At 40.4% G+C, this 22,134-nt stretch overlaps 1 protein-coding gene across 7 annotated transcripts; it reads right to left on the bottom strand.

Annotated features, from left to right (window-relative positions):
• Positions 1–130: 130 nt before the first annotated feature.
• crb (cell polarity complex component crumbs) lies at positions 131–21,760 on the bottom strand. 7 transcript variants are annotated; one of them, XM_086840762.1, is made up of 15 exons: positions 20,890–21,760; positions 9,853–10,197; positions 8,507–9,499; positions 8,231–8,359; positions 6,288–6,820; positions 6,163–6,204; positions 5,384–5,928; positions 5,218–5,323; positions 4,938–5,132; positions 4,099–4,876; positions 3,850–4,032; positions 2,012–3,781; positions 1,823–1,947; positions 1,341–1,754; positions 131–1,280 (listed from the first exon to the last, which is right to left on the bottom strand). In XM_086840762.1, the coding sequence occupies exons 1-15, from the start codon at positions 21,167–21,169 to the stop codon at positions 1,050–1,052; spliced, it is 6,669 nt and encodes a 2,222-aa protein (XP_086696888.1). In that variant the 5' UTR covers positions 21,170–21,760; the 3' UTR covers positions 131–1,049. The 7 variants fall into 7 exon arrangements, with proteins under 7 accessions (XP_086696888.1, XP_086696886.1, XP_086696885.1 ...); XM_086840760.1 differs by lacking the exon at positions 8,231–8,359 and adding an exon at positions 7,554–7,931; XM_086840759.1 differs by lacking the exon at positions 8,231–8,359 and adding an exon at positions 7,554–7,931 and having other exon boundaries at positions 6,163–6,180; positions 20,890–21,729.
• Between the last annotated feature and the right edge of the window lie 374 nt (positions 21,761–22,134).

Below are 22,134 nucleotides of genomic sequence, written 5' to 3'. Positions count from 1 at the left end.
GATCGTTCCATTGCTTTTAAAATTGCCCAATATTCCATTTAAAAATTTTTTAAATGGGACAAATAATTAAATTAAAATTTTTTAAATATTATATTCCCTTATAGCTAATAAATCAATAAATTGGAAAAGCTTCGAAATATTTAATATTTATTATATAGTACAGTCTCTTACGTTTACGCTTAGAAATTCTAGAGCAAAAAATGTCTTTCACTTGATTTACTTATCCAATAGTTTCTCATGTTCTTTATAGTTGCCATTGCTATTTTAATATATATTAATTTTTTTTGTTATAAGGCCACATTTACTGATATATATACTCGCATATATATAGGCATATAGGATTTTCAGGTTTAGCTCAGCTAATATAGTTTAAAGAGTCGTACAGATCTATTTACAAAAATACTCGTACAATACACTTGATGGGCTTCCGTTGGGAATGTTGAGGAGCAAGAAGGGGAGGGAATCGGTGTCAGAGCTCAACTTTGTTCGCAGCTTTAGGATTACACATACGAGAAATCGAATACTGAATCGAAACTATTGGAACGTAACTACATAACGACTATAGGGGGCGGTACGTCTGTCTAGGAATGTATATCGAAACAAATCCGATATGATATATCAACAAAAACATCGCGCTCAATATCATACCGAAAATATTTATCGAATTTTTCAGATATCGCATTTAACGTAAAATGATCGATATGATCAATTATATTGGTCCAAACTAACACATAAAATATTGCCTTTCGCGTCAAAAATGGATGCAGAATCAATATATCGACATTTTTTGATATCTGTTGTATATAAACTACAAGAATAAATAGACAACGTCATTATTAACTAACTAAAGCGCAGGCAGGGGGGATCGATTGGACGATCGGCGAAAGCCTGGTTGCTGCTATTGCTTTGAGCACCTTAAGACGTAACCGTAACTAGGGGCGAACTTAGGACGAAACATTGCATTACTTTTACAACTAAGGTGTATATGGGCGGATTTTTAAAAATATCTTTCGTTTGCTTTGCTAATCGTCGTCGCCTTGTGGCTCAAACTATATAAGTCGTTCCTCTGGCGGCGGCTTCAGCACGTTGTCCATTTCCAGCCTCGGGTTGCAGTACTCCTGGGCGCTGGGGCTGTAAGTACCTCTAGTGGCTCGCTTATTTCGTGCCATTACCAAAAAGGTGCCCAACAGGGCGCCCGCAATAAGCAACAACACGACCACCACGGGTATGACAATGATGGCAATATCCGTTGTCGAGGGGCCGTCCTCCTTGGCCGTGATCTAAAGGGAAATTCAGTAAATTAGTTGGAAGATCCTTTGGTTTTGGTTTCCACAACTCACCGGTGCAGTGCAGTTCTTGCCCGCGAATCCCTCCAGGCACTCGCAATAGTAGTCCGGCTTGGCGCCACAGGCCTCTACGCAACGCCCGCCATTGGCGCAGATATCCGTGGCATTGCAGGGATCTGTGAAGTTGCAGTAGGCGCCGCAATATGGCTTCTGGCAGATGCACTGGAAGGAGCCACGTTTGTTAAAGCAACGGCCCAATCCGCCGCAGTATTCGTTCTCCACACTGCACTCGTCAATGTCGTTCTCGCAGAGGATGCCCTCGAATCCCGTGCCCTGGCAGTCGCATTCAAACTTGCCGACGAGATCCTTGCACTGTCCGCCGTTTTGGCAGGGATTGGACTCGCACTCGTTGATGTCCTGTTCGCACAGGCGACCTGTGTATCCCAGGCTGCATTTGCACATGGGTGCCTGAGGGAGAAAAAAAAACCAGATTATTATTTTAGGAGAAAGACCTTAGTTTTAAGCTAGATACTCACAGGTCCCGTGGTCAAGCAGAGACCTCCATTATCGCAGGGCGTTTGCTCGCAGAAGGGAATGTCACACAGCGGTCCCTCGAAGCCGGTCACGCATGTGCATGTGAAGTTATTTCCCGTAGAGGCATCTATGGAAGGGGAATACAAATGTTAATTCTGAGACCTATAATCCTATTATCTTCAAGTACTTACTAAATCCATTCTCGCAGGTGGATCCGTTACGGCACGGCTCGTTCTCGCAAGTCATCTGCTTGAGCACTTCACACTGCGGACCCGTATAGTCCTCTGGACAGTCGCATACATAGGCAGCAATCAGATCCGTGCAGTTGCCACCGTTTTGACAGGGCTGATCCGCACACTCGTCGGTATTCTGCTCGCAGTGAAGGCCCTCAAAGCCTGGCTGACACTGACACTGGAATGCAGCCACTAGGTTGATGCAGGTGCCATTGTTCTTGCATTCCGTGTCCAGGCACTCATCGATATCCGTGCCGCAGTCATCGCCCTCGAAGCCAGGCTGACAGGTGCAGGCGTATTCATCTGACGGAGCTCGGCAGAAGCCGGCATTTTTGCAGTCCGATTGGAAGCAGAGAATGCAGCCCTCCTCCGGACGCGTGGCATTCAGGCGGAACTGAGCCTTCAGCTGCACGGACACGTTTTCGGTGCGCGGATAGAGCTCAGCATTGGAGAAGTACGGTAGCAGAAGATCACCCACCCTCGCCTCACCCACACAGCCCTTGAACTGGGAGCCCTGCTGGGCGGAAAGCGTGGAGCCTCGTGCCTGTCTCGACTCAGGCATGCCACCCAAGTATATCTGGGTGCTGCTGGCGATTAGGTATTGGATGGCTCCTTGGTCAATGTCAACCGAGAAGGCTGGTGCTGGATCCACCATCGATTCCCAGCCCTTCCAGCCGCCCTCTAGCTTGCCGTTGTGGGCCCTCAGATAAATGCGACTCCATTCGCCGTCAGTGTTCTCCTTCTCGAAGCGCGTGGACTCGCCAAAATGCAGCTGGCTTAACTTCCAGGTAATGGTTACCCGGCCTCCGTTCACGCCAATCTCGAAGAAACTGTCCACATTGTCGATATACAGCAAAGTGCCTCCAGCCCGGGTGCGGTAGGCTATATCTATGACCGGCTTGAGAGTCTGCTTGGGAGCAGTTTCACCCACAATCTCCTCGGATGGCTGTTCTTGGAAGTAGAAGAACGCCAGAGGTGAACGCTCCTGTCCAGTGAACGTGGTGTTGGTCAGACACTCGTAGCCATCGTCCAGATTCTGGCAGACACTCTGTCCGGGACACGTGACCAGCTGACAGAACTCGATCTCCTGGCAATCCTTGCCCTTGTAGCCGTTGGGACACTTGCAACTGTAGTCGTTCCATGTATTCCTGCACTCCGCGTTATGTCGGCAGGGATTCTTGCGGCACAGATCATCGGACACGGCACCAGGCAGCACGGATGCCCGATCGATGGAGACGGCGCCCAGGGGCTTGGCATTCACTTGAACATCTGTCACGTTCAGTGGATACATCTCGACGATCAGATTGAGCGAGCCATTGCTCACCTTCACGTCCTGGATAATGCCCTTAAAGTAGTCTCTGCTGTCGTCCGCATCCTTGGACACCGTGGTGTCTTCAGTGGGAGCTACTGCTGCTGCGCCTGGAGCTCCTACTGGGCCCGGTTCCGTGGTGGCTCCCAGTAGGGACTCCCGTGTGGGTGCAGGTCCGCCCAAGTAGAGCACCTGTGCGTCCAACAGACCCGTCGTCGACAGCGTCTTGCGGAAGTACTCGGTGCCATTGAGCTTGACCTGCACGAGCGTCTGATTGCGCACCACCTCGATCAGATGGTTATAGCCGTTGTCTAGTTTCTGGCCACCAACGGTGTAGGCCTCCGGAGTTCCGCTGAATTGCATTTTTACCAGCAGCTCGCCGCCATGCAATTTGGCAGCCACATAAGAGTCACCGACGTCTAAGGGGGAGAAGAAAGGTTAAACAAGGTTGAAAAAGGTTATTTAGGGGTTCTCCATTTTCACTTACTCTTGGTGGGCGCCTTGCGTGGATCAGTTCCCAAGTAGAACACCTGTCCGGTCGGTTCTCTGGTTCGTATAAACATTGAGATATCCAAAATAGAACGAATGGCCCTTCGAGCCACATCAGTGGTCTCCACAATCACCGCCGAGTGGGTTGTGTTCTCGTGACCAAAGGTAGCGGCAGTCATGTCTGAAAACAGAATAAATCAGAATAGTTTTAACCGATGATCTCCTCTTGTCATTGCGGTGTACTCACTGTGCTGACAAGTGTGTCCGAAGAACGGCCTGGGGCAGTGGCATGCAAAGGTGTGCCACAGATCCGTGCACTCTCCGTTCGAGTGGCAGGGATTCGGTTTGCATTGCTCCATGCGCTGACAGCCGCTCTGTACGTTCTCCAATTTAGTGTCATCGGAAGTATAGTTCGCACTCTGCTCGTCGGGGAAGATCCATTTTCCATTGACCACGATATCCTGCATGCAACCCACAAAAGCGGACGGTTGGTGTGTGAGGTGTCTTAAGTAGGACTTGAGATTGGGTATCGTGCCACCTAGATAAGTGCGTGGAAAGGAGGGCTGGCTGTTGTTGGCCGTTTCGTAGGAGCCCACCGGATAGATGGCCTGTTCATCGTTGGCCGAAAGCACCAAATGCGATGTATTAATGGCCACAAATACCTTGTGCCAATTGCTGTCATTTAGCTTGGAACCGATGAACACGCCTTCCCACTTGTTCAGTAGGGAAGAGTGTAGATTAAGCCGGCCGTTGATTAGCTCTAGGATGTAGCTAACTGGTTCGTTCTTCTCGCCGGAGGTGCCAAAGGCCAGAACTCCGTTGGGCAGCGTTGTCCTAAATTGCAGGTTGATGTCATAGCCCTCTTCGCGTTCCGTGGTAACCGAAATCAAACTGGTGGCCACCATGGACAGTGTGGTCGTCTTTTCGCAGGTGTTGCCCTGGAAGCCGTTCTCGCAGGTACAATTGTACTTATGTATCGTTTCGTTGACCAAATACGGCAGACAGGTACCATTATTTAAGCAGGGCTAAGAAAACAAAAAGAAAGTAATTAATATAAATCCTGGATTAAGGATTCTTTAGTCTTACGTTCGTTTTGCATCCCCTTAGTGGCACCGAACAGTTTTTGCCTCCAAAGTTGGCATCGCAGTCGCAATCATAGTCGTTGATCTGGTCATAGCAGGTGCCGCTCTGGCAGGGATTATAGCGGTCGCATTCATCTATATTGATCTCGCAGTGGGTGCCCTCAAAGCCGGGTTCACATTCGCAGGTGTAGGCGCCAATCTGCCCAAGGAAAACCAGGACAAAAAGGATTAGTCATATATGACTTCACTTTAAAGATAGGTTTTTCGGGAAACCCGACACCTACCCCATCATTACAGGTTCCATGTTTGCTGCAGGGATTGCTCTCGCACTCGTTTATATTGATCTCACAGTTTTTGCCAATGATGCCTGGTACGCAGACGCACTCGTATCTGTAAGGATCACAGGGAATTAAGCAAGGAATTGGTTTAAAATCCAGCCTGAAGACTTACCCGCTGGCATTTTCGAAGCTAAAGGCCTGGCTGAACACCTTGGGCAAGTCCGTGTTGCGGCTCAGCTGATATAACGTGGTGTTGGAACGTTCCAGACAGTTGCTGTTGTACTGACACGGATTACTCTCACACTCATTGATATCCTGCTCGCAATTCTTGCCCTTATAACCCGCATGGCATTCGCAGAAGTAGTCCTTTACTTGATCAATACATTTGGCGCCATTCTGACAGGGATTCGAGATGCACTCGTCAATGTTCAGCTCACAGTTCTCGCCATTATAGCCAGTGCCACTGCAATCGCACCGGAAGCCACCCAGCTGATCGATACAGTGACCTCCGTTGAAACAGGGATCTCCCACGCAGTCATCGATGTCAATGTCACAGATGCGTCCTGTCATTCCAGGAATGCAGTTGCAGGTAAAGTTATTGATCATGTCAATGCAGGTGGATCCGTTTGAGCAGGGATTGCTGATGCATTCGTCAATGTCAACCTCACAGTTCTCGCCCTGATAGCCCGGCTGGCAAACACATTCGTAGGCATTGATCTGGATGAATCAAGGAGTAAAGACGGGTTATTAGTATACTTCTTTCTATTTAAACTTTGAATTAAACCAAGCAAAAATATAGTTAATAATAGTTCATTTCAAGCTACTTGGCTAGGGAATACACGGATATAAGCCTATTCTAGGACCTCTCTAAATGAAGGCAAGGGAAACGCAACTAGTTTGGTAAGCAGGAACATTTCAGGAGACTGACAAAAGCATTCTGCACCCACTCACTTGTCTCAATATCCGATGCTTTCCGTATTTAAAGAAAAACAACTAGTACACTTTAGTAACAGATACACTTTCGAGGGACACAAGAAGGCAATATCGGATATAAATCCGACTGCCCTTTACCTTACCTTATTGTGGCATGTGGCTCCATTGAGGCAGGGAAAGCTGAGGCATTCATCCACATCCGAGTCGCAGTGGATGCCGGTGAATCCGGGTGTGCAATAGCACTTGTACGATCCCTTCTCGTTCTTGCAGATGCCGTTGCCACAGATCTTCGGATGCAGGGTGCATTCGTCCACGTCGTTGCCACAAGTTCGACCGGTCCATCCCCTCGTGCACTTGCACTCGTAGTCTCCGTTCGGGAGATCTACACACTCGCCACCATTTTGGCAGGGTTGGGTGGCGCACTGGTTGCACACCTTGTTCTCCGGACAGAGGCATTGATTCTGGACACAGATCATCGGCTCCTGACAATTCAGCGGTGAGCAGTTCTCAGCCTTCTCGCAACGATCGCCGGAATAGCCCACGGCACAGTAGCAGTGGGTTCCATTCATTGAGCAGGTTCCTCCGTTCAGGCATTTCCCATTGGTGGCATTGCAATTGATGGGGGTCAGGGCCAAGGCGGCCGCACCATCGCCCGTGCTCGTTTGACAGTTGTAACCTGGGATTTAAGAATAAAGATTAGTACACAGTCGAAATTAACAAATAACCCATAGTAAAAAATTATTTGCTAATTAAATAACTCGAGGAATTTCAAGTGTTTACCAAATATCAATTGTTTATGTTTAAGTTTAACTACTTTACTACGTATTTACAGTTAATTTTTGTTGGGGTTGCACTAAAAGTTTACACAATATTGAATTAGAATTAAAATTAAGCTAGAGCTCTAAGTGAATCTAGAACGCTTTTTTAAATATTAAACAAATTGCAATGTCTGTGACTACCGTATATAAATATTTAATACAATTGAACTCTTTATTACTGATATTTAAAAACTTTGCAACAATAGTTCAATAATAAAATATTTAATAGGAAACACGTTTGAAGAACGTGCTTTAGTATAGGAAAATGTATTAAAAGCTTGTTACGCATTTAAATGATATTTACAAAAATAAAACGCATAAATAACAAATCTAAAAAATATTATAACTTTATAATAAACATTTTTTGAGCTTTTTCTAAACATTACTAGATTCAAGCAGGACTCTAGCCGGGATCAATATCAATTTTAAAGAACAACCAAACTAACTAAGGCCAATAACCGCATTCAAATTTAACTCAATTAAAGCGGGCTAAGTGCTTCGGCATGCACACTTTTAGGACAACCCTTTTGCCCCTGCTGCCGCGGGGTAACATAATGGATATATATATATTTATATGTATATATGCCAAACCTGTGTATCCGGCGGCACAGATACAGGTATAATTGCTACTATGGCCCAGGCAGGTGCCACCGTTCAAGCAGTTTTCTTGGGGACATGCATTCAGGGAAGCCGAGCGTTGGGTTGGTGATTGTTGTTGATGTTGTTGTTGTTGTTGTGCCTGGTTGGGATGTTGTTGTGCTTTATTGCTAGCTGTTGTCGTCGTTGTTGTTGTTGTCGTTGGTGTTGTTGCAATTGTTGTTCTGACTGTTGTCGTTGTTATTGTTGGTGGAATCTTTGTTGTTGTTAAAATTGGGATAGGGATTTCGGTAGCAATTCTTATTGTTGTCGTTGTTGGCTGTGGTTCTGGTGTCGGTGTGGTTGTTGTTGGCAAACAGTGACCAATGGGGCCTAAAAACCGTTCCCATTTACATCATAGCGTTGTTGTATTTTTACAATATAAGATTAAGGGTATTAGGTTATAGCAAATACATTAGCGGGAAATATATACAAGTTAGTATTGTGTGGGATTTTGTGGGGATTATCAACAAAGAAAGATAAAAATACTGAGGGTTTCATAAATTGCAAACTAACTTTTATTGTAATACATTTAAAAAGCGTTAAAATCTTTAAATAAAGCCATAATTTAATCGACTGCTGAGCGATTTTTAAGAGCTCTAGATTAAACCCTGTGAACTTTGTCCACGTACTCAGTTTTAGCTCACAACGCTTGCGTTTGAGCCACTCGGGCGATATGTAGCGCTTCTTCTTTTCGCTGGGACACAACGTGGAGTCCAGCATCTCCACCTCAAGAGAAGTCAGCGGCTCCAAATCGGAAGCTTTTTTTGTTGTATATACATATAACATATTAAATCTCACTCAGAAAGAAACCATAAACCATGAACTTAAAACTAAGCAAATGAGAAATAAATTTTAAAATGACATGCATGAACCGAAACCGAAAGAAAATGGAACTTGTAACTTACCCGATGAGCCTGGCTTACACACGCATTTGCCGCCGACGCACTCCGAGTCGATGGGACACTGCTGGGCACAGCTCGGTGCCAGTTGGCAGAGCTCTCCAGTATACTCCGGTGGACAGATGCACTGGAAGCCAATGGGCTTGTCCACACAAGTGCCACCGTTTAGGCATTGCTGGGTCTGGCAGGTCATGGGTCGATCACAGATCTCACCGCCCCAGCCATCCAGACACTGGCAGGTGTACCAACCATAGGTATCGAAGCATTGGCCTCCATTCAGACAGGGATTCTTGTCGCATTCATCAATGTTGGTCTGACAGAAGGCTCCCATGTAGCCGGTGCCGGTGCAGTCGCAACTGAATCCATTGATCCGATCGATGCAGCTTCCATTATTCTGGCACGGCTGTGAGGCACACTCATCCGTGTCGATCTCGCACCTGGCTCCCGCATATCCTTTGGGGCACTCGCAGGCAATTGCCCCACTTCCTCCCAGGACCACGCAGGCCCCGTTGTTCAGGCAGGGATTCGTCTGGCAGAGTGGGTGGATATTGACCTCCGTTTCACAGTGCTGACCACTATGATTAGCATCGCAGAAGCACTGGTAATCTCCGCGAGAGTTCTCCAAACAAGAGCCCCCATTCACACAGGGATTCTTGGCGCAGGGCGAACCGTTGTCCTTCTGGCAATTCTTGCCCGAGTAACGAGCTGTGCAGCGACACTCGTATCCTTCGGGACTGGATGAGCAAGTTCCATGACCCATGCAGGGATCATTGAGACAATAGTTATCCGGCAAGCGAGTGAACAGATCATGATCACTGCAGGGTCCAGGAGTCAGAGGACAAGCTCCAAAGACCACATTTTGAACAGTCGAATTATTCACAAACTGAAGACCAGGACCATCCAGAAGGCAGCCGGAGAAGGAGTTTCCCAGTATTAAGATGGCATCCTTGTAGCCAATGTCCTGGTTCGTTAAGAACTGACTGTTGTACGTGGAGTTAGCTAAGGGGTATGGAAGGGAAAGTAATTAATATAAAAGTTATGTTAATGGATGTATATTCATTTAAGCTTTACTCAAAATCTTTTTAAATACCAGGAAAATTCTCTTGTTCCCTCTACTCTACAGTTCCCTTTCCAATCGTTAAATTGATTTTACAAATGAGTTCATCATTACCCCGCTCCTGCTGTCCCATTTTTCCAGTACAATTGCATGACTGAACCCTCATCATGTGATTCGCTTTTATTTGTCTTGCAACATTTCACGTTTCACAGCCGGACACGACCCCATTTTTAAGTGGCTTGCAACCTGGGGATTAAGGGGGGGAGAAAGAAAGATTGACGGGATTTGAACTTACCAAATATGCTTGCCGCACGATCCACGTGCAGGTAAAGATTGCCATACTCGTACTTGAACTGCAGCGTGTGCCAGCGGTTGTCCAGCAGCTGGTATGGAAGCTTGACATCCAACCGATTGTTGGGCCCATGAACTGCCGGTCCCGCCAAAGAGATTTGCAGAAAATCATTGAGCACTGAGATTACAATGGAGTTCTTGTTGTATTGCTGGGCAAGGATCTCTCCGCCGCGGCAAGAGCGGAAGCTAATCGCTGAGTGATCCCAAATGGGCATCGGTGTGGTCAGTCGGAGGTAAGTGGAGCCGTTGAAGTATGCTTCCTTGGTTTGAACCTCCACAGAGGCGACATCTGCAAGAGAAGATTAAGATTGGTCAGGGTTAGTGGGATTACAGTCAAAGAAATGAGAAGTAGTTTTTGGAATACCTTTACTTAGGACAATGAAATAGTTTTTATTCTTAACTTTTTTTGTACCATTTGCTTTGTAAAATCATTTATATGTAAACTATTCATTTCCAAACAAAATCCATTTGCAATATCTTTAATTTTCAGTGCAATTTTTCTGCTGATTGTAAGAGACTTGATGGTTGAAATGTATAAAATAAAAGCATGACAAGGCCAGGTCGGTACGGGCCAAGTCGGTCTCCCATTTAACTAATCGCATTTCATTCGCATTTGGCGAACGCATTTGTAACCGTAGACTTCCTCATTTCGCGTATTTGGCACACGGCAAATGGCCAATTGGTTTACTTTGGCTTACATTTTCCCAGTGCTGTCTGCTTCAGCATTTTCACTACGTCTTTGCCCATTTGCTGCTGCTGCTCTGAGCCACTCTTGCTAAGAAAGTGTTTTGTCTTTTCGAGTAGCATTGACCAAATTAGACGAGTTGCCATGGCCCGGCACATGCCACTTAAGTGGTAATCAGTTAGAGGCCCCCTCTTCTTTCCAACTTTCATTTGCGTTGATCACCAAAGCGCAGAATCAATCCCACCAAACATTAGGAAGAAAATAACAAAAGATGAACACAAAACAATCAAAACAAAAGACTCCATAACCGACTCCAAATAGTTTTTTGCAACATTTTCATACCAAGAAACCAAAAGAGAGCCAGACACAACTAACGAACTTTCTTGGTCCGAGTGCAGAAGGCGTAAAAAATCAGCAAAAAACAAAATATGAATGTACATTAGTACATACATGAAAAATAAACAGACTTGCATGTTCATAAGCTAGTTTTCATCAATACACCATAGAGATCTCAGGGAAAAATCGAAAACAAAATCTTAAAACGGAAAGAAAGTGGCACAGGAAAAAAGAGATTAGAGAAAGGAAATTGAAACGAAAATAAAGGGAAATTACTTAGTTTTTGATTAAAATAATGAGTATATTAAATTATACAACAAATTAAAGGTATATAAACGCATTAGGAAATTAAAATAGTGTATTAATTAAATGATTTATTAAAGGTTTGAAGAAAATTATTTTAAAGTAATTCATAAATGGAATGTTTCTTTTAACATGTATTATTAAATTATGCAACTTTATAATATATTCAGCTTTTGAACATTTTAACAGAGTTTTAGCCAATTAAACTACTTTAAAAAATTATATTCATTATCTGTTTTAAATGTAATTACTTCATATCAAAAATGGTGGCATTAAAAACATATTTTTATCCTAATAAACATTTCTTTAAATGGAAGCCTTGTCTGTTAAGCTAATTTTGGCATTCAAAAACAAAGATTACCTCAGCCATTTCAATGGCATCGTTTAACTAAATTGCCAAAAACAAAAATGTTATGTTAGTATTTGCGTGAATCAAGTTAATACTTGTGTATTAACATGGTTTTTTCACATCTCCCCCCTCGAGAAAAGATCTTTTTAGCACCTTCTGGTCCAAGGGGTGAACCCGTTGCTGCTCCTCTGTGCCCTTTGGGCTGCCCTGACCCATGGCCGGCACGGGCTTAGAAGGTGCTCCGGAGACCTCGCCGCCGCGACGTTAACCTACGGCGGGAAACCAAATACAATACTTTATGAGGCCATCGATTTTGCCGCCTCCTCTTGCTCACTCTTTGCAAACATTTTATTTTGTATTTAAAGGCGATTTGCTATTTGCATTGACAGTTCGGTATTGTGGCCATTTGGTGTGTTCCATGTGTGTGAGTCTCAGGTGCGAAAGGGGAGTGTTCAAGGGGCAGACTATGTCTACTCAGTGAGTGAACAACAAGTAAATAAGCCTCCAGCAAAGTAGCTCATAATTATATTATACTCACGTACGAAACTATGCAGAAAACTATTTAGAAGTTAAGAGGCAAAAATGCTATAAAGTACACGCGAGAAATTTAAGAACATAAAAAGGGGTTTGATGAATGAACAAAAAACTAAATTTGTCGCATTAAAAAGCACTCGACAGCTGCTTTTCTTTTTGTTTAAAAAATTAATTCTTTATACAATCTAAAACCTTTTCTTCAAGTGTAAGCATTAGCAACTGAATTATAGATCTACCTCCGGCTTCGGTATGCGCTTTTATATAATCTTGGACTTCAATGTGTTTGGCCGTTAAAAACGGAACGGAAATTTCATAATCAAATCACACAGCGAGAACAACTCTATTTCACTCTTTTATATACAGAATTCATATATATATATTTGAGTGGTTTTATACAACCGTTTGTCTGTCTGTTTCTTTTTTGTTTATTTTTAATTTGAGTCATGAATGACTCGACTTTGGCTTCAAACTGGAAACTGCAAAACTCGAGCTTAACTTGGCTCCAAAGAGCGAGCGATTCTCTGTTTAGCGGTGCCATAAAAGAAACAGTTTAATAGGTTCTTTTCGTCTTTTTACCAGAAAAAAAAGAAATGCTTCTTAAGCTTTTAATGATGTCTCGCTTGGAGTTTTTCGGGGACAAAGATGCTTTTGTGCCGGTTCTTGAGCAGGGGTGTGGCGAATGGCCAAGATCTTTTAAATGTAAATGAACTTTTAGGTAATAGTTTGTCAGCAAGAGATTTAAACTTGGATTTATTTGGAGTTTTCAGATCTATTGTGAAAATATCTTGAATGTTTTACAGTTGGGTTTCCTCTCTCATTTATTATTATAAAGCTGAAGTATTTCCTTACTCATTTTTGACACGTTTTTTAGTTAATAAATACCCACTAACAACATTTCGGATATTATAATTTTAGTTTTCCAACCACACTTAAGTTAAGTCTTCCAATTTAAAAGAGAAAACGCTAGCAGATATAATCACTCTCTTTTCAAGTTCCCCATTTCGTACTTCCCATCGTATTTAAGCCAAAAAAAAGTGATTTATGCAAAGTGCATTGCGCTAAAAGCACGCTAAATGTTGGAAAAAGGAAACAACAACTGCAAATTCCTGGCACGCCCCCACATCCACACACACTCACATCTCAAGATGGCCCAAAAGAGGTGGGGGACCCAGTTAACAAAAAAACATTCAGCATTCATTGCAACACTTGCAATACAACATAAGTAGATGTATGCAAATTAGCTCAGCTTGCATTGCTTTGCTTTTGGCCCCGGCTCTACCTTTGCAGTTTTGTGTTTTTTACTTTTATTTTTATTTTGCCTTTTTTTTACATTGCATTCTGTTGGTATGACTAATCGGCGTCTGCATATGCAAAACAACACCAAGTACATTGCAATTGGTACAAGTGGTGTGCCGTCACACACTCGTGGTCAGCGTAAAAGCAAAGCCAAGTAAAGTCCCTCAACGCTCTCAGAAAAACAGATATATTGGAATAAGATTTACTTCATAAAAACATAATATCTAAAATATAAAAAAAGCTTACTAAGTCTATTTTATTGGATAAGCAAATATTTAACCATTTGTTCTAAACAGGATAAGATAAGCTCATACCAACAGAGGCACCTTTGAGATAGTGGCCAACGTTTTCTCTTGCTAAATATTTAAAACAAAATTAAGATATTGTACATTAAAAAGATTCTTTTTATATTAATGTTAATGTTATAGAACAGAAAGGTTTACCTACTATTTATTCTATATGTTTAACTCATCTTTATATTCGGTGTGAAATTACTCAATTGTTTTAAAGTTTAAGATTTTATGAGTCTACAAACAATGACAGCTTTCTACATATTTAATATAGTTTACTAGTTTCCCGCTGCTTATATTAAATGCAGTTGCAATTTTTTTGTTTTTTTTTTTTAGTTTTGTCTCAATAATGTTTTTGTTTGCTTTTTAAGCCCTGTTGTTTCAGTTCACTGCTGACACTCTGGCAATTGCAGCTAAGTATTAACCTCCCTGGAAAGCGTTGCACTTCCTCCCTGCCCCATTTCATGTGGGTCCAACCCTTAGACTAAAGTCGTGGGTCCGATGTTTGGCCACAACACAAGCACGTTTCACGTTGCTAACTGGGCTAACTTGGACGGTTGCCCGGGATTGTTTACTGCTTCATCTTTCTCCTTTTCCCGAAGCACAGAAAGAAATTGATGTTATTTTGTTGCTTTACATTGTAAAGGTTTATAAAATAGTTATATGTAGTTCCTAAATATATATTTTATAAAAATGTTATTACACAAATTTGTCGAAAAATGGAATACAGAAACCATTGCTTGTGTTTCCAACATACCTTTTGTATCTTTAAAATTTATTTCATATTCTAATCATATAATAAAACTATTATCCTTAGTATACTTTCTAAATTATATATAAAAATTAAATTAAATATTTAAGGTTTGGAAAGTTTACGAAGTTTATTACTGGGTTTAAAATTTGTTCATTTAATTATAAGAATATACTTTCCCCGTAATGTATCATATTAAGGCAAACGAGAATTTTTCAATAAAAAATTATACCACTTCTCGATGAAGTTGGGATACTATAACATATTAACCCCATATTTTTTTCAGTGCACTTGCTCTTCTTCCTCGTGCGGACAACTCTCTGCATTTGGTCATACTTCAATTGTTTTACCTCAGTTTTTCTGTATGGATGTGTATGTGTTCGTCTGTGTTGCCTCACATAGTCAACCCACACAAAACCGTCTGTTTTTTATATTCATTATTGTTGCTGCCTTTAATTTTTGCTCTAAATACTTTTTACTTTTTCATTGTTTTTGTGTAACAAAACGCCTACGAAAAAAAGTTTCAATTTGCACTCGATTGTTTTGTTGTTTTCTTTACGCTTATCGGATGTTCAGAAGTTGCATAAATTATTTTTGACCGATTTTTAGCCTTTTTTTTTCGTTTCTGTATTTAATTTGTTGTTAGCTTCAACAACAATAATAATTTGTATTGTCTAATTAAATTCGAAATTTTTTAATTGCACTTTAATTGTTGCGTTTTCGTTTTCAGTTTTCGGTTTCTGTTTGGTTTTTCTCTACAGATGGAAAAGTGAAAACGTGTCGCGATTAAATTTTAATTATAGCTTGTTGATAATACGATTATCGAGAGGGCTTAATTGCATATGATGTTCAACGATCACGAGTCGAGATTACTTATAGTTTTCAAATGATCATTTAAAGATTGTAAACAAAGATTTACCGCTAAGTTTTTAATTATTTAACTTTTTTTTTTTTTTACTGAACAGAAAATACGACAAGAATTATTGAACTAAGCTAAAAACATTTTAAATTTATTATTACATGCAGTAAATTTATGATTTTAGGTGCTAAAATAGATTTCCTTGGTCAGTTTAAAATTATTTAACTAACTTATTGCTTTTGCCTGATCTAAAATATGGCATACAGTTTAATAAATATTGAGCAGAACTAAAGTTATTTTAAATTTATTATTAGAAACTAAAATAAACACGATTTTTGCTGCCGTAAAGAATTTCATAGGTAGTTTATAATTAACTAATTAAGCTTGGTTTATTTTGTCACAAAATACGACTTAAATAAATATTAAACGGAAAGCAATTAAATGTTATATTTTTTATTAGGTGTCAAATATTTATGGTTATTTGTTGTCGAAAAGTTTTTCTTAGGAAGTTTTCAAATTAACTAATTTACCTCAGTTCGTTTTGGCTAACTTTAGAAAATACAAAATAAAGTTGAATATATATTAGGCGGAAACTTTAATGGTTAATTATCTAGAGCTAAAAATGGATAGTTATTATACATTTCCGCCATGAAATATTCATATATACTTATTCGGCTTAATAGATTCTGGGAGTTATTCTTTATGGCTGTAAGATGTACACAGAAAAACTAACTTGGTAAAAACTTTTGTTGCACATTTCCACCTCTGCTAAACGATAAATAAACGCCTCAAAGGTGCATAATCCCTATTCTTTGTTGCGTTACCTTAAAGGCAACTAATTTCTTCCCAAGATTAGTTCGTTCCCATGTCCAATGCTCTATTCCCTAGCAAACCTTACACACATTTTCAGCTCTTCCATGTCTGACTGCACTTTAGACCCGAAGAATACTCGGGTTAGAGCCATCATTTGTTCCAACACCTTGTTGTGAAGATCAGAGAGAATGCCAAGAAACGAAACTGAGATGTTCCCACACTAATTTCCGCTTTAGCTTCCAAGAAATGCGGTGAGGAATTATTTTTAAATATTTAAATAAAACCGCTTCTATAATACAATGTGGTAACAATACATTCAAGTGGTCAGAAGCTAATTAGTTTTGATAAATAAACGTTTCCCATGACAGCTGGAGATTAGTAGCAATAAAAAACCCCAAAACCCGCACCCACTGAAAAAGTTGAGTGTGTCAATTTCATATTCAACAGAAATAATAAGATATAGAAATAAAAATAAATTGGCACGAACTCTGAATAATCGCAATATCAAAGCATCTTATATTTTGATATCAACACGAGTGCAAAAACTTTGAAGACAACAATACAAATCTTATAATGGAAATGAGTTATTTCATTCTTTGTTAATTCTTAGCTTTTAGGTGTGACTTGTTCACATTCTTTTGAGTGACTTTGGGTGCTTTTATTATTTCTGTATATTATTTATAAGTACTCTTGGACTATATTATGTGTCTCTGTGCGACTTTTCATTCACGTACAAACAGTTAACGTTTATTCTTTAATATCTTCGTTCTGGGAAGAGCTAACTGAATCTTAAGGCTTACAGACAGGCCAAAAATAAATGCTTAGAATTGAGCACACTCAAAAATAGAGTTCGCTCCCTCCCCCGCTCTATAGGCGCCGCTGATTTTTTTTTAGCCTCTTCTGCGCAGGCGCACCTGGGAACCAGTTTTGTGGCCAACAACAATCGGCCCTTGTACATTCTGTGGGCCTGGAACAAGGGGCTGCCAGACTCGTTCACAAACTGGCACAAAGCAATGAACTGTGTTGAATAAAACAAAACAAAAAAAAACCGAAAACACGCCTGAGAATCTTTTCCGGTGCGTCCCCAAAGAGCAGCCACCAACCAGATCCCACGGAACCCATGGAACCCATGGAACCCTCGGAACCAACAGCCAGAACTCAGTCTGGGCAAACACAGACTGTTGCGGCTGAAACGCAGCCAAGTGGGCGTTGCACTATGAAAAGGTTTACAAAATAAATTAAGAGCTATGAGTAATTATGAAAACATTTATATACTGTGGATATGAAATCAGGAAATGACTTTACACTCTCTGGAGAACTTTAAAAGAGCGAAGGAGAAATATAAGGTCATGTTATTTAAAGAAGAGTTCCTATTTTCATGCATTAAGAAAAAGACTGCATTGTCGGGAAAAGTTTTGATATTAAAAAAATATAGAAAGAATCATTAAAAAACATTGCCATAATATTTTAACTACTTTTTCAAGTATAATAATTTCTACAACCTTGGTTAATATCAGGTTTTTTTTTTTATAAATATGCCAATATTTTAAAAATGTAACTCCAATATTTCATTATATTACAATTACCACCTCTAATCACTAAAAAATAACTTTTATCACGCATTCCGATTACAATAATTGGCCTTAGAACTATCATTTAATTTCCCACAACAATTACCAAAACAATTTGTGTTCGATTTTTGTGCTTTTAAACCCATCGTATTTGGTATTGTTGTGAGTCAATGCCAACAATGGAATTTGTTGCTGTTGTTGGTAACAACGCGCTGCGTATGCAAATAGCGACAGATAAAACGCAACTACGTGATCACCGCGATAAAGAGACACTCCAAGAGACAGCATTGAACAACGCCCACAAATTTTAAACATTTTGTTTGGTTGAAAATTTGTAAAATAAAATCAAGTAAAAGCGAAAGCGGCAATATCTTTTTTATTTTTTTTTATGTCTGTGTTTTTTTTTTCTCCCTGATTTTCTCATATTTGCGGTTTTTTGTGTCGTGGTAAATTCCCAAGGTGGCTGGGCTAATCGATGCAGTCGCTGAAAACTGGCAACGTTGTAACTAAAAACTAGTAAGAACGATATTATCAAAGGTCTCGACCATAATATACCCTATGAGAGAATGTTTTCTTTCAAAGAAATCCATAAAAAGTTGGTCTTATATGTTACAAAGTAAGTTACCCATCGCAAGATACACTTTTTGGATATGAACATCCCAAAACTCAGCTCTGTAGCTTTAACAACTATCAAGATCTGGAGTTTTATAGAAAAGGACACATATTTTGTTTCCTGCTTGCTACATATACCCCTCTATACTTTGATTACTGGTTATTAAATCCCTCCAACCTTTAGGGACTGGGGACAAATCAGTTCTTTTTTAGTTCTATACTGGCTATTTTTATAGAGCTGGCTAACGACTTGCACTAATGGCCAGCGTCAGGCAATGGTCGCGGCCGGCTGGCTGCGTAGGCCCACAAAGCGCGGAACACGGCCCATGTCACGGCCGATTGCACTTTAACACTCGACCAGGCCAAAAGACCGGACACCGGAGGCCGGAGAACGCGGGTGTGCCCATCCCGCATACAATTTCCATTCTCGATTCCCATTTATGTGTATTTCCACTGACCCGCGAGGTCACGTGTTGTTATCGTTAACGCAATGCAGGTAGTTTTCTTAATTTATGTATTCCCTCCACTTTTTTCTTTCAGAGAGTACCTGCGCCGCGATTTTCCCCTGAATATGATGGATTATATCTGTGTTTAGGGCGGAAATTCAAAGGAAAACCAGATAGACACCGCTCTCGAAGTGAAGTTTGACGCTGATGATCATCGGGATTTTATGATGGAGTCTGCTTTAAAACAGTGGTTGTGATGCATTTCAGGGATTTCCCAACGTTGAAATGGAAAACCTCTGTCTGTTTGTCCCTTTTCACTCTTTTGTGATTATTCCCCCGTCAGTCATTAAGCAAAGTCAAATAATGTCTGATAAAATATAGCCCCATAGTTTCTTATCTCTTTGAATGGAATATTGGAATTTGTGAGATTCAGTTGGGGTTAGTATTTAAATACATTATATTATAAAGGTTATTTAACCTTGTTCTATTTACAACTTGATTTTAACGTTTTTTTTCTCATTTTATGAAGGAACTAGAGTACATTTTCCATAAATAAATTAAGGCTAATGTAAAAGTAAATAGCTTTTCTTTTAAAAGAACAAAATGCCAAAAACCCTTTCTAACTGAAAGGTAGATAATTGTCTTCTATGATGGAAGCTGCTGTGAAAACCAGTTTCTTTGGTGCATTTCAGGGCTTTCCCAACATCGAACTGGAAAGGAAAACTCTCTCTATTTCCATCTCTGTCTCCTTTTTTATGTGGGCTTTCCTTATCGAATTGCGGTCTGCTGACGTTGCGCCGGTCGCGCTTTTGCAACTGTTGTTACTCTACTTTCCGGCCAAAAGATAAGATTGTGCGTAACAACAGTCGGATGGTAGGTATTGTAAATAAATACACTGTTTTTTAGGTCGTTTTTGCACAATTCGGTAAAAAAATGGGCACAGAAAATGCTAAGAAAGCAGCCGAATTGAGACTCGGACAACATGTAACTAACTGATAATTACACACAATGAGTCAGCAAGAGTTATGAATCAATTAAAGTGATCATTATGCGAGTAATTAGATTGAAAGTTGCAAATTCCATGAAATAACAGATATTGTAAAAAATGCAAGCAGATTTACATATTTTTATGTTTCCGGCTTTATTATTTAATATGGAAAGTAATTAGAAATCCCTTTTGAGTGAGTTTCCATAAACAATATTATTATATTGAACTGACTTAAGCCCCAAATGATTCAGACTTCTTTTTAGGTAAACTTTAAAATTTAACTCCCATTATTAAAATTGTTTTTTGCTGACAAAACTAAAAATAACGTGTTATTAACATTACTAAACTTGTTCTTCACTTATTATGATTAATAACCCAGCCCAGCAACCGAAAATAATTTCTACGAGTTAAATATAAATAAATACGTGATCGAAGCTAATATATTTGAGGTTAAGATTCTCAAGTATTTCTTTTATTTTTGCGATAAGAACACAGCACACACAACCATCAAATATAAAATGAAATGAGTGGATAATTAACACACTCAAACTTCAGGTATACCATTGCCATGAGTCACTATTCTTCAAGGAAAACCCGTTCAACAAGTTTCTTGGATGCCCGAAATCAATGGAAATTCCTTTCCCCAAAATGACTTTTCCTTTGGCCACATCCCAAGACTTACACACACACACATATACATTCACGTGACCTGTTGCTCTTGTTTCGGAATGAGAGCTTTTTTTGAAACCATCAGCAAATGTTTACTACAAAAAAATGCATGTGGCTCAGCAAATAATATTTGTACAGTATAACTTCCATTAGTTAAACATTGTAAATATAATTAACACATTAATTAAATCTTTATCAGAATCAGATTTTATATACTTAGTTAAAATGAAAATAAATAGAACCCATAAAATGCATAAAAATTGGTGAATTTACTCTAAGAGTGTTCTTTTTACCGAGGTTTCACTGTTTCAAGAACGTTTAAACGCAATTGTTTGCATTCTCCCACCTCTCCATCTTCTATACCTTTTTCCCCCTGCATCCACAACACAACAACACACACACACATACGGTGGAGTGGAAATGTCCTCTCAGAGCTCTCTCTCTCTCTTGTTTGAACTAGCTCCATATTTGTCTCTCACCTGTTGCTAAATAAATTAATATGAAGAGCGGTATCCATTGAGGCGACGAAAAAACTGAAATGGCGCGCTTGAGCAAATGCGACGACGACGTTGGCGTCGTAATTTGAGCTGCGCTTTTCGTGCGGTCCCGACTTCTCGCTGTTGTTCTTGTTGTTGTTTCTACTGTTGCTTTCCTCTGTTGATGTTGTTGTTGCCGTTGTGTTGGTGACGCACCCGCCGCCATGATCGTATTGGAAAGGGTTTTCGCTTTAAGGTTTTCGTTTAGGCTAATAATTTTCATTCAGTTGATTTTGATTCATTGGGCATTGAGCTTTGTTTATTATTATTTATTGCATTCTGCTCTTCTCTATTTCTCTGTATTCCCTCTCCCACACGCACACACACAGACGCGAACGCGCGACACGTTTGCCGCACTTGGCTTAGAACAGGTTTCCTTCAGTTTTATTATTTTTCTTTTTTATTCGCTAGTTGTATTATTTGCACACTTTCGCACGCGACACTTTCTAGCCTGAATTTGAATATTGAGCACAGAGATTCCGTTTCCGCTTTGAGCCAATCTAATTTCTCATTTTTTTACGCTGGCCAAGAACTGTTACCCTAAATCACACACACACGCGCAGTAGAGCTGGCTTAAAAGAGAGTTGAGCTTCGGCCGCTGTTGCTGCTGCCCTTTTGAACTGCAGCACTCTCTCACGCACACGCACACACATTGGCCAACACCAGCACAAGAAGCCAAACAGCCAACAACGTTAAAAAAACGTTTGGACGGTTTTCAATTTATAATTTTTCCGCGGAGCGGTACGCGACGCCGTTGCTTTTTTCAAAAAAATTTTTTCCGAATGGCTCGCGGACACCTGTATATATAGGTTTCTCAAAAGCCGAACAATGCCGAACCGAGCCGAAGGCGGCCGTTTGTGAGAGCGTAAGATTTGTTGTTTCCACTGCATCTGGTCGCACTACATTTTACCGCCAGATTTAAAGTACTTCAAAAAAGGATAAATTATTTAAAAAGTAATGAAAAGTTGGTAAGTCAAACGTATTTAAGTTTATAATTTACAAATAAATACTGTAGGCAAGTCTTTTTGAACAATAAGTAGATTTGTATATTAAATGCGCCAACGAAAATAGCACTTTGCAGATTTATGGATTTATTAAGTATAACATATATATATGTTTATTTAAGAAATGTACTTTCTTTGATTGTTTATTTTTGTATTTGCATATCAATAAAACCATAACATATGA

Source organism: Drosophila serrata, unplaced genomic scaffold (assembly GCF_035046125.1).
Source record: "Drosophila serrata isolate PLE 108 unplaced genomic scaffold, ASM3504612v1 contig_382, whole genome shotgun sequence".
NCBI classification, from domain to species: domain Eukaryota; kingdom Metazoa; phylum Arthropoda; class Insecta; order Diptera; family Drosophilidae; genus Drosophila; species Drosophila serrata.
The sequence above is the reverse complement of the archived record's forward strand: the minus strand, read 5'-3'. Positions and strand labels throughout refer to the sequence as shown.

Coding starts and splice junctions, on each gene's coding strand:
- crb (XM_086840760.1), bottom strand. CDS start 21,169: ATGAAAATTATTAGCCTAAACGAAAACCTTAAAGCGAAAACCCTTTCC. Junction 9,500..9,852: donor TCGTGCGGCAAGCATATTTG/GTAAGTTCAAAT, acceptor CATACCCCTTAG/CTAACTCCACGTACAACAGT. Junction 5,324..5,383: donor AGCTTCGAAAATGCCAGCGG/GTAAGTCTTCAG, acceptor TGATCCTTACAG/ATACGAGTGCGTCTGCGTAC.